The sequence below is a fragment of the Lytechinus pictus genome, chromosome 16 (genome assembly GCF_037042905.1).
Source record: "Lytechinus pictus isolate F3 Inbred chromosome 16, Lp3.0, whole genome shotgun sequence".
NCBI classification, from domain to species: Eukaryota; Metazoa; Echinodermata; class Echinoidea; order Temnopleuroida; family Toxopneustidae; genus Lytechinus; species Lytechinus pictus.
The window spans coordinates 8,991,566-9,003,585 of record NC_087260.1 but is presented as its reverse complement, the minus strand read 5'-3'; the positions used below and the strand labels follow the sequence as shown (position 1 = coordinate 9,003,585).

General features: G+C 37.6%; 1 protein-coding gene across 6 annotated transcripts in view; it reads right to left on the bottom strand.

The window, feature by feature from the left end:
* The window catches only part of LOC129278888 (uncharacterized), a 49,683-nt gene that overhangs the window by 30,719 nt on the left and 6,944 nt on the right, over nt 1–12,020 (bottom strand). For all 6 annotated transcript variants that reach the window (XM_064111464.1, XM_064111465.1, XM_064111466.1 and 3 more), the window contains exons 3-4: nt 9,680–9,806; nt 1,779–1,883 (exon numbers count right to left, since the gene is read on the bottom strand). In XM_064111464.1, coding sequence (XP_063967534.1) covers nt 1,779–1,883; nt 9,680–9,806 — 232 coding nt within the window. The remainder of the gene's footprint in view (nt 1–1,778; nt 1,884–9,679; nt 9,807–12,020) is intronic.

Genomic DNA, 12,020 nt, shown 5'->3' with positions numbered 1-12,020 from the left:
TGTAGTTGGGCGCGGGCGCCGTGGGTGGCTGCTGAGCTAGTGATTTTGAATCTCTCACCTTGCCTGCTTATCAGACCATACTGCGCATGCTCCTAACTTCAGGAATTTATCCCGAAGGATATGTTTCGGGGCGGTGTGAATGCAGGAATAATTAATGGGTATTTTTTAGCCTAAAAAAGTTCTCGTAATTTAACGGGGATTCTTATGATCGAGGCGGTTTGAAACCACCTAGTGAGTGGTGGTGTGTTTTTCACAGGATTAAAAAGATTAAAATTGTTTCTCATTATCTTCCTGAAGGAACTTGTTTACTTTCCGTCCTTCATGCTTTATAAAATGCTACAAAATACAAATAAAAGTAAAAAGAAGAGTGTGACAAAGCAATAAAGTGTAAGGTGATCTCAAATAGATGTTGTGTTTATCAAATTATGTAAGATGATGCCGTACAAACGCGTGACCAAAAAAATGCGTTTAAAGAGGTGTTTTTCAGTTTTGGATGCGGTCCGCGCGTGGACTCGTTAAGGGTATCAAAAGCGCAGATTTTCAAGAGAAAGTGTGGTTTTGAAAGACTGGTCAATGGTCAATCGCGGGGTCAAATGTATTTAGGGTATTTTTTCCCCAAAGCTTTTTTTAAAGACTAGCCAAACGTGTTTAGGGTATGTTTTTTCCCCAAGCTTTTTCCCAGAGGTCATATTTGGCAAAACTTGTTTAGGGACCAAAATGTGTAAATAAGGCCCTTGAAAAAATTGTTTATAGGGGGTTATTTTGCACACAGAAAAAAACTTGTTTAGGGGGTGTTTGGAAATTACTTGGTCATGCGTGTGTACAGCAATATATTTGACTGGCCCCCCGGGGGTCTGTAGCAGTGGTGATGAGGGTGGTGGTGGTTGTGGCAGTAGGGGAGAGCAGTGGGTGGTAGTGGTGGTGGGAGGTTGGTAGGTGGTGGTAGATGTGGTGATGGGTGGGTGAGGTTGGTGGTGGTAGATGTGGTGATGGGTGAGTGGGTGGTGGTGGTGGCGGTGGTGATGTTGGTGGTGGTGGTGGTGGTGTTGGTGGTGGTGCTGGATGGTGGTGGTGGATGTTGGAAGGAAGGTTGCAGTGGCAAAGGTAGACGTAGTGACGTTGGAAGTGGTGGGTGGTAGATGAAGCGATGTTAAAGGTAAGTGGTTGATAGTGGTGGTGTAATTGTGGGACTGGTGGTGTGGTACAAATGTGAAAGTGGTGATACTGGTAGTTTTGATAATTATTTGTTGGTAGTACATGTAGTTGTGATGAATTATAAGACATAAAATTAATTGGGTTACCCTAATTAGATTAGCAATTGAACACAGGTTTCTTGCAACACCCCATTAGTGATAGTTGCAGTGGTAGTGGTGGAGGCTGTGCCATTGCGGTGATGGTGATAGTGGTAATGTGGTGATAACAGTGGCACTTGTGGGTATTAGAGTGGTGGCGGCAGTAATTGATGGTAGTGTTCATGGTGGTGGTAGTCACTGTGGTAGTGGTGGTGGTGGGTGGTAGATAAAGTGACAGCAGTGTTTGACAACAGAGGTATATGGGTATGTGGTTGGTAGATAGAATGATAGCCGTGGTTGATGACAGATATATGACTGTGGGTCAATGGTACTGGAATATTTGTGGAGTTGATAGTGGCGGTATTGGAAGTTTTTATTCATCTTTCTCAGCAGTATGATTATGGTTGTTGTCATCCTAGTTGTTGATGTTGCCTAAGTTGTGGTAGACGTTACTGTTTTGTTTCCAAACAATGTTCAAGCACCTACCTGGTCTAGAGAATCCATCATCCAATAGATCTTCTCTACTCCCAGTGGCTGGGGTAAGATTAGTAGGACTATGTGGTGTAGAACTAGATAGATAGCCTGGAAAACCTACAAAAAACAATCAAGGCAAAAGAAATAAATAAACTTTATTTCAAAATCATTTCAAACATTTGATAAAGTTGGTCACGAATCAGTAGATGATGTCCATGCAATATTGGACAAAACAAAGAAAAGACAGACATGGATAAACAAAATCTTATTCATCACATAAGAGATGCAAAAGATTTTATTGGAAAATTGTGTGTACACGAAAAGCCAATGTACAAGTACAAGATGCATTCTCTGTAATACAGCTGTTTACCATTTTTAGCATGTTGTTTAAGCCTGTCAAGTTCACAACTATTGTTTGATGTTTTAAACAAGTTGTTTAAATACTTTAAACGATTGTTTAAAAATTTCCTATAATAATTAAGTTTCTAAGGTAACTTATCTATGGTCTCATCGAGAAAAAATTGCTTTTAATGTTACAACCAACTAAGTCTCAGATTAAACATTGATTGTTTAAAAGATGTGACATTTTGCAAACCATACTTTAAACCAAATGATCTAGGTAAGGCTTCAATATTTAACCATTTTCAGAAATTGTGAAGAATTGAGGGATATTAGACCACCTAGGTCATAATTAAAAAGGGAAGTCTTTCTAATGAATTCACAGCTTTCAGATATCCTGATTGCATCTCATCCAGAAAAGGAGAATTAGACACTGTTCTCATTATACTTTCTAAAACTGGTTTACTGGAAACTGGTTCAGGAAATCGGTTTGGAAGATCGCTTTGCTAGCGTTCCCATTTGATCACCCAAAAGTGGTTTTCAAAACCATTTCACGTAAAGCGGTCTTGTTGCTATGGGAACACTCTCAGTGGGGTGACATGTTTCACTCAAAATTTGAAACTGCAGCGTAGGCATTCCACATACAGTGTGTGGAGTAGCGCACTCGAAATGTGAGAAGATCGATTCCCGAAGAACGGTTGCGTCCTCACTTACGCTAAAATCAGTTTTACGAGGCAAAGCGATCTTCAAAACTACATCGAGAGGTGGTTTTCTGAACCGGTCTGGAAGATCGCTTCCAAGACCAATTAATTTGACCGTTCTCATTACACGTTAAACTAGTTTCCCGTAATCTAGTTTAGGATGGTAGTGAGAACGGTGTCTTAAACTCAAGACCCAGTAGCAGCACAGCTGAAAACAATTAAGACAGTATACGTCTAGACTACAGGTCAAAATGCTTCGCTGCCAGTAGGGCATACCTTAGGCAAGTTCTTTTAAACCCAAACAATTTTAAGGAAGGGTTAATTATTCTGTGCATGATGTTACAATTTACCAGCAACAGAATACAAGTACCTACACTGACTGAACGCTGTTGGGTATGTTGTGCATGATTTTTTTACCATCGCGATTTGGGGAAAGGTTAATAATATTTCAGGTTGTTCATATGATATATATAATTTGATTAATCAAATTAATTGCAGAACGAATAGGACCAAACTGTAAAGTCACTATAAAATAAAAGTCATTTTCATTACCTGATAACAACAACCACAAAAGGAATCGTTACAGATATGTTAAAAAGAAATATCCAACTTGAAGAGTCATCATTATACTTTTTTCCAATACAGATGGCAGCATTCAACTATAGATTAAACTGAAAGATGAGGAAAGTGGACTTACAAAAGAAAACAATGATTGAAAATGGAGATAGGAATTGGACTTGAATGTCAAGTTCCTTCTTCAAATACAGTTTGCTTATGATTTTTTTTTTTGTGTATTGAATTGAAGTGATTTTCGTTACTCTTTTTCTCAATGTTTTTCTCTAATTTTTCTACTTTTATTTAAAACGGATTTCCCTTTTTAGAGTGGCATCTTAATCAAGTTTATGTATAGTGCAATACTTTTTTTTTTTATCCAATATTAATCTGTTGAAGACAGAGCCCGCATATATAGTGGGCTGGAATTAACGGAAAACGTGTGCTATGGCAAAACCCTTCAGTCTGCAAGGGGTTGAAGATATGAAGCTAAAATGCCTGATTAACTTCAACCACACAGAAGCTCTACGATAGCTCATACAGGTTTATCAGAAATGTGATATGACTACAGTTTTCATCAAATTTAAGACTGGATTATAGGTCACTTTCGTTTCATTCAAACTGTTATCAAAGGAATATTAGTAATTATGATCAATATTCGTTGAGCTATATTATCAGTGCATATGGATCTACATGTATACAGCCTTGACTGGATGATAGCTTCTAGTCTTCTCTAGTAGACCCTTAATTTTGCCTTCATAGCAAGGTAGGAAATAATATTTATTTTTTAGGGGCTATCTTTATCTTCGCATTGGGGCGATTGCAGAATGTGGGGGCGATTTCTTTCTTTTAAAGGGCTACTTTTTAGAGGAAACAAGCAAATTATGCACTAAATCCAAATATCATTATTCTGCCATAGTTAGAATATTGATTTCTAAATAATTCTGAATATTATTTGTGACAGACCTTGGGGAAATTCTAGAAAGAATGGTCGCCCCATAGCATGCATTTTGGGGGAATTTAAGGGGTGATTTGGGCTGTCATGAGGGCAAAATCACCTGTTGCCCTCGTGTATTACCTACGCTGCTTCATAGTACAAATGAGTTACTACCATATTTTAACAGAATACTTTGATATATTGATTCACGTTTAGAAGATGAATTATGAATGTTTGAATTCACCATGGATTGAGAGCAGGGGAAGGTGTGATAGAAAGAGAGAAAAATAGATTGATGAAATGAAAGACTTAATAAATGATTGATTATTATATCCCTTTAAAATATTAACAAGATACTGACAAAGGAAATATCAAGAGACAAATAGGAAGATAGATACACATTTCATAAGGAAAAAAACAAAGAATGGAAGAAAAGAAAAAACAGAAAATCAAGAGAATACAGTAAAATGTGAACGAAACTAAAATGCCAAAGATAATGAAAATAAACAGAATAATAAAATAGAATGAAAGAAATACACATTTTTAAAGGAAAAATTGAAATAGAAATTCAAATATTTCCAACTGCAAATGAAGTTTGCCATGTACTTACACCATAATTCACGATTAATCAAATTTTATTGTCAGCAAGAGGGTTACCTCATCTACTGTGGCTCGTGACACAAAGCTTATGATCGTAGACACAATTTTCTACGATTGATTCCATTGACTACAATGTATATCAAGCGTACGATTAATCGCTAACCTTTGTGTTACGGGACCCTGGTCTAGCAGTTGCTGCGAGACTAGACTAGTCCCTGAGCGCCTGCATCCTGTTTACATGTTCCAGAATTTGACCCCACTCTTTGGGGGAAGGGGGAACTCCAAGCCCCTAACCTCTGAGAGGGGGAGTACTGGAAATAGGCTCTACAGCTACAGGGAGATGAGAATACGCTTGTCTGCAGAAAATCAACCGCCACAATGCAAGTTTACAGAAAATTTTGTAGAAAGAATCAAAATATGGAACGGTTGAATAGTGATGTTAATAAATCATACTTTAATGAACTGCATTGAAAGTCTTCCTTTTTAAAATGAGATTACGCCCTACAGGTAGTAAGGAATGTAGACCCCATTGACAGTGCTCTTAATTTCTTGTCTCATTGTGAATTTAACTTCTAAGTTATCATATAAATTATTGAAGAAAATGAAATGGGAATTACATAGTACAAAAGCTTAGAGAAGAAAAGCTTTTAATAAAGTGAAGCTTGAGGAGTTTAAGTGGGCAATGATTTTTGATAAATGTGTTTTAATCAATGTGTATTGTTATATCAATCTTGATCTACGCCAAGCATGAAAACCTCAACAGAAGATGAAAAAAAGGACAGAGGTTGATGATAATCATCAACACAGATAAGCACATGTGTGAAGTGTGTAAATTACGCCTATAGGCCTATGTAGTTGGCAAAATGACTAATCTACATGCTTGTAAAATAATTTTTGCTCAATAAATTTTCTAACAAAATCATTAGACAAATACTTTGTGGTCATTCGGTGATTACTCGGTGGCCATTTGGTCGGCATTCTGAGTGGAATCTGTTAGAATTCTTTTCATGGTCATCACCACAACAAGATTTCGTGATTAATAGAGCGAGAAAAACTATCCCGGTGATAAGCAGACATAGGGGAAAAAACAAGTGACCTAATAACTTGGAGCTGCCATTGAAAAAAAAAATGATTTGAAGTGGCCAGCTTGAGATCCAGCCTTGACATTTATTGTAAAGTACAAGTCTCTAAACACAACAGTGTTTGTAAACATTACGGTTGAAGAAACAACTAATCTATTCACAAATTAATCTAACTACTTGTAAAGGTTAACTGCACTTTAAATTCGGCAAAGAAAAATAAAATCAGGGCAACACAATTTCTTTATCAATTAAGTCCAGTTTCAGTGCCAGTTGTTCTTCTTTTTTAGCCTCTTAGGGAATAAAAACCTCCTTAACTTAACAGAATAAAATACATCCATTAACATTAATAACAAATGATGAGATTATATGACAACCTTGACCTCATTCATTCAAATGATGCCATTTCAAGTGGGTGTTTCATAAGGCTGTTTAGAAGTTATGAGCAACTTTATGAATGACTGATGATCCTTTCTTGTAGTAAATGATAGGCCTACACACCAGATTTCCATGATTGGCAATGATTTAGTTCCTAAGAAAGGGTCACCGGTTCAGAAAGTTGCTCATAACTTACAAATAACTTTATGAAACACCTACCAGTAGACTAAAAAAAAGCTTGTAATGCTGGGCTACATCTTTCTCGAGTCAAATTTGTTTCTAAGAGATGCTGATCCTGTCACCCTTTTAAAATTCCTTCTTTTTAAAGACATCATTCAACATTGTAATTTTGCTAAATGACATGATTTACGTTTTATTTGAAATACACCATTTTGAGTGCAATCAAATTGAAATGTTGAAATCAATTAAATGAATTTTTTTTACAAACTAAAGTGATTGTTAAGTCAAGTCTGTATTTTCTTCCATATGTGCATTTTGAAACCCACTTACACTGTACAAGTGAATTGAGCTCCATTCAAACACACTAACTTTGTTATATTTCTATCAAACAACTTGGAATCATTTAAGCATTAACTGATATCCAAACGAGACACATGACTCATCATTCCAATAAGATCAGTTCCTCATTTGACACCATACTCAATATGTTCTTGTGAGATACATAACCTTCAAGCTTGCATTTTAAAGGGTTTAAGTAACTTCTTATAGGTAAATGGGCTTTTTATGCTACGACTTTTCATACTATACTTTGATATTGAAGAGGGAGACAGATCGAAGAAAAAGAGAAAAGAGGAAAGAAATAACATATCATGAAAAAAATAAGTAAAAAAACTTCGTAACAGTCCCATGCTTAGTATATTTCTACTTTTACAGCAGATTCTGCTGCTCAACAGCATACAAAAAATGCAAGATCTTGCAGCATGTTAGCAAAAAGAAATGCAATAAACAGTTGCACTGACATATATGTCCACTAAGCCAGATTTATTCACATCTAAAAACATCACTTGTGTGTCGAATGACTCCAGAACAGCTGTAGTCATATTACTTTAATGTTATATCAGAAAATTCAGGGCACAGGCGCTATTTATATGGGCTGGAAGTGTTGGAAATTGAATTCAACCCAACTTATAATTAGATAATAGCACACCCATCTCGTTATAGAACTCTGTGCATTTCATCGCTCACTTACGAGGCATGTTGCTGTCAATAAAAAAAGATATTGAAATTAAAGCTACTATCGCTTGGCATTGATCACTCCTTAAATATCAACAATGTGGAAAAAAAATATACTTCAAAAGATAAATGATAGTAGTTGCAGTTAACACTGATTTCATAAGAAAAGGCTGTGAAACAAAGGGCCTTTTCACATGTGATCTTGAATCATCATTGTAATGATGATTGCAATTCGTCTTTAGAATCATCGGACCTTTCACACGGAAAATTTGTACCGTAATTTGAGTGAAACTTAAATGGAATTCACCTCCTGAGTAGAATTTGAATTCGTGATTGTGATTAGCGTTTGTGATTCTAGTTTCGTTTCGAGCATGCTAAAAATTAATCATTGGCCTTATTTTTCACTGGAATCATCATTTAAATTATGAATTTTTTTTACCGTGTGAAAGGACGGCAAGGCTTATTGCCACTATATCATTTTAGATCAAGATGAGGTACATGTACAGCCACATATGAAGTACACTTTGTGAAATCCTAACAAAAAGCTGGAAAAAAATGATCACACTGAAGATCACTAATACAGATAAGCACATGTGGGACAAAGCTGTATTATTGCTGGCCAAAAGACCCGATAGGCGGTGCTGCACCATCCCGAGTTTGCTCAATCTCAAGATTTTAGCCCGATCGGCCCTCTTCGCGATTAATCTCGAGATTCAAGAAACCCCGTCTACACCATCGCAAGAAGAGCGATTCCTGCTCGAGCGAGGCAACAAGCCCAATATTACGAGCATGCGCACTTTCGGATCTTGGAGTTTCAACGGCCCGCGCTTTTGAATAACTTCCCGCGATATGCAATCAAATACATGTAGGCTACTCCTTTCTCTAGCACTTTCGCCGAATTCGACAAGTGTTATGCAACAATCCTCTCAGCTCAGCCGCGCTCAGCGAGTGAAGAAGTGATGTATTCTTCGTTTAATATGATGGCGGAGAAGGAGGCGATGACAGAGAGAGAGAGGGAGAGAGAAAAGGAGGAGGAAAGAATGCTATTTGCTCACATTTTGCGAAGGCCAATAAGACGACACTGCTGTCAGTGTTGTTATTGACTATGAACATCGTCGATAAATGAGCGCCTCCCCCATATCAGTCTGGTCTCTCCCAAAATCCATTCACTGTTGGGACACCATCGTTGCTGATTGGGGATTGATGAACGCTATTCACGATAATGTCTATTCGCGTGTATAAAATAGACTTTCGCACGTGTTTTTGTTTTGACCAAGGCGGAAGTGGAACGCGAATTGCATTATGGACTGACGTCATGAATAAATTACCCCGAGTCCAATCTCGAGTGCGTCTGCACCAACGAATTAGCGGGATAATTCATAAAATAGCGCGCTATTTTGCAAATAAACCCGAGTTGACTTGGGATTGCAATCTCGAGATTAATCCTACGAACTAGCGCGATAATTGCGTCTCCACTGCAAACAATCTCGAGATTTTTCAGATCGGGATAATTTGCCGGATCAGAAATAGCGCGCTAATTTGAAAACTCGGGATGGTGCAGACGGCCCTGATGTGCTCAAATTCAGGGGCTGCTGAAAGGTTTAGAAAGTGGGGGGGGTTTGGCTTACCATGCAAAAAATCACAACCGGATGGTCATTTTTACATTTGTGTACATGGTTTTGGAAAAATGTTGGGAGGTTCAAGCCCCACATCCCCCCCCCCCCCCCTGGTTCTGCAGCCCTTGAAATTCCATGCTTTTTTTTTTCAATTTCTCAGAAATCACACTTGTAATTCCTTCCAGAATACTTTGGCATATACATGTATCTTTCATTCATACAGACATGTGGGTAGTCATTTCATTGGATTCTGTACAAAATCATTTTGAAACTGTTACCACAACTGGCATTTAATTATCTTTAAACCATAACTTTACTATTTTTTTGCCTGATTTTGATAAAATTTTCAGCATAACGCATGATTGATATTTCACTAGTGATTCATATCAACCATTTAATGGTGTGGACGACACCTTAAAGAATTATCTCTCTTCAATATGAAAAAAAACAGTCATTCCGAACTGACCTTATTTTTGGAACGAGTTAAGCATCTTTATCAAAATCTTGAATAACTTACCTCTCAATCTCGGTGACAAAAGGTCGCGACCTTTCTCCCAGCTCAGATCACCTGTGTCGGACGACAGGGGTCTGGAGGGTGGATTGCTGTTACACCTAGACGAAACTTGGCTGCTAACATGGAAATCCTGAAAAGAGATCGGAGAAGAGATATGAAGATTGGTGAATGTTGTTCTTAATGATCTAGTGCAATATGGGGAAAACTTGAACACCAAAACATATACCTACAGTATACATGGAGTAATGTTACCGTACTTAACTTAAGTACTTGAATTCAAACCTTTTGCATTTAAGTGCAATTTTTTTATAGAGTTAAACCACTCAGGGAAAGTTATGATATTCAAGATAAACTTACAAATATACTTTATCTCTTGGGGAGAGGGGAGGGGGTTTAAACATGATACTAAAATTCCCAGTTGCTTGCGTTTGGTCAATTCATGCTCACGGCATGTGCTCTCCTGCGTATAAATCACATTGGCACTGAAGCATGACATTTCATAAAGCTTTGCTCCTTGCAAAACGTGTATATATCTATTTGCTCCTTGCAAAACGTGTACATGTATATAAACTATTCTATTTGCTCCTTGCAAAACGTGAATATAAACTATTCTATTGCTCCTTGCAAAACGTGTATAAACTATTCCAATAATCCAACTGCGATGGTTGCAATGAATTATTAAAGAAATAAATATTCCAAAGGGCAAATAACTTTCACAGGGATTTGTATTGTTTTCTATTCATCAATACCAATTAATACCGGAATATATAAATGCTTTTACCTTGAATAGCAAAAGAATTTGAGGAAGTTCATTATTTCAAAATCTTTTTCCATTGTCTAGACTCCTGTTATCAATATACATGTAGATCTGTCTTTTGAATGTGCTATGGGATAAACGATGTTATGTACTCTCCCGGGTGATTCATTACAATTAGTCATGCACATGACATTATGAAACAAATCCAGAGTGCATATCAACGTTCACTCGCAGCAAATATCATCAAAACAAAACTGATTTGTAAACAAGGGATTGAGTTGCTAAATCCAGGGTGGATTATTAGTCTTGGATACAAGAAGAAATAAAAATGTGAATTTCGCGAGTGCATACAGGTAGATAAATGTAATGCCGAGAATAGCAGGTGCGAAAGCAATGTCATTCCAGCATAAGGAAACAGACTGAACTGCAGTTGGAGGGGGGTGGGGGCGGAGGGAGGGGGGTTCTTGCTTCAATACAAGAAAATGTGTGAATTCGAAAGTACATACAGAACACTATCGGCAAAGCCGTGTTTGGCAGTTCTCAGGCCATGCCACCCCCATGAAATACAAAAGCAGATGCTCTTGTTTTAATGTTGGGGGTGGTAAGGGGGGGTTGCTGAAAATGTAGATTTTAATGATTATGGCCCAGTTTGCTGCAATGATTAATAATAATAATATAGGATTTGTATAGCGCACATATCTACCTTGCTAGGTGCTCAAGGCGCTCTATATTACCCCGGCTAAGCTAGTCTACCGATTCTGGTGTGCACAGCTTTTGGAGGAAATACTTCCTGCCGGTACCCATTTACCTCTCCTGGGTTGAGTGCAGCATAATGTGGGTAAATTTCTTGCTGAAAGAAAACATGCCATGGCTTGGAATCGAGCCCACATCCTTAAGATTGAAAGACGAAAAGTCTTAACCACTAGACCACGACGCCCCCACAGATTCAAACAGAAGGATATGACAAGCTGAGTTTGTCATCCCCATAAAAGACCAAAAGCGTTGCTGTTGGGTTTTTTTTGGGGGGGGTGTTGGGAGGGGGTTGCTGAAAATGTTAGATGTTGAAGTTTTTAATGATAATGGCTCAGTTTTGGGTAATGGTTCTTTAAAAAGTAATTAATTCTGACAGGCAGGTTCCTAGGACTAGTTTGAAACAAGACACGCATTCAACAGTGATCTTCATTGGCCAGTGTCATTCAGTGATTGCTTGCAATTTTACAAAGCCAAGAAATCCAGAAATATAAAAACACACCCATGTGGTGTAAAAGTTGTCATATCGGGTGAACTATATTCAGACCACAGATTAAAACATGATGGGTGCTTTTAAGGTAGTTCACCATTTCTTGAGAAAAATAAATGTTAAGAGTCTATCAAAATGCATGTTTCAAATCTTAAATAATGAAAATACCCAAATTTGTCTTGTTCATGGATCCCATAAGCTTACTCCACAGACAACCTAGTTTCTAAATTGGGCTGTCACACTTGGACAGTTTAGCCAGTGTATGACAATGTATGTGTGGCAATCCATGTTATCCTCTCATTCTATTTCTTGATATCAACAACTACCTTTTGTTAACCAAAAATATT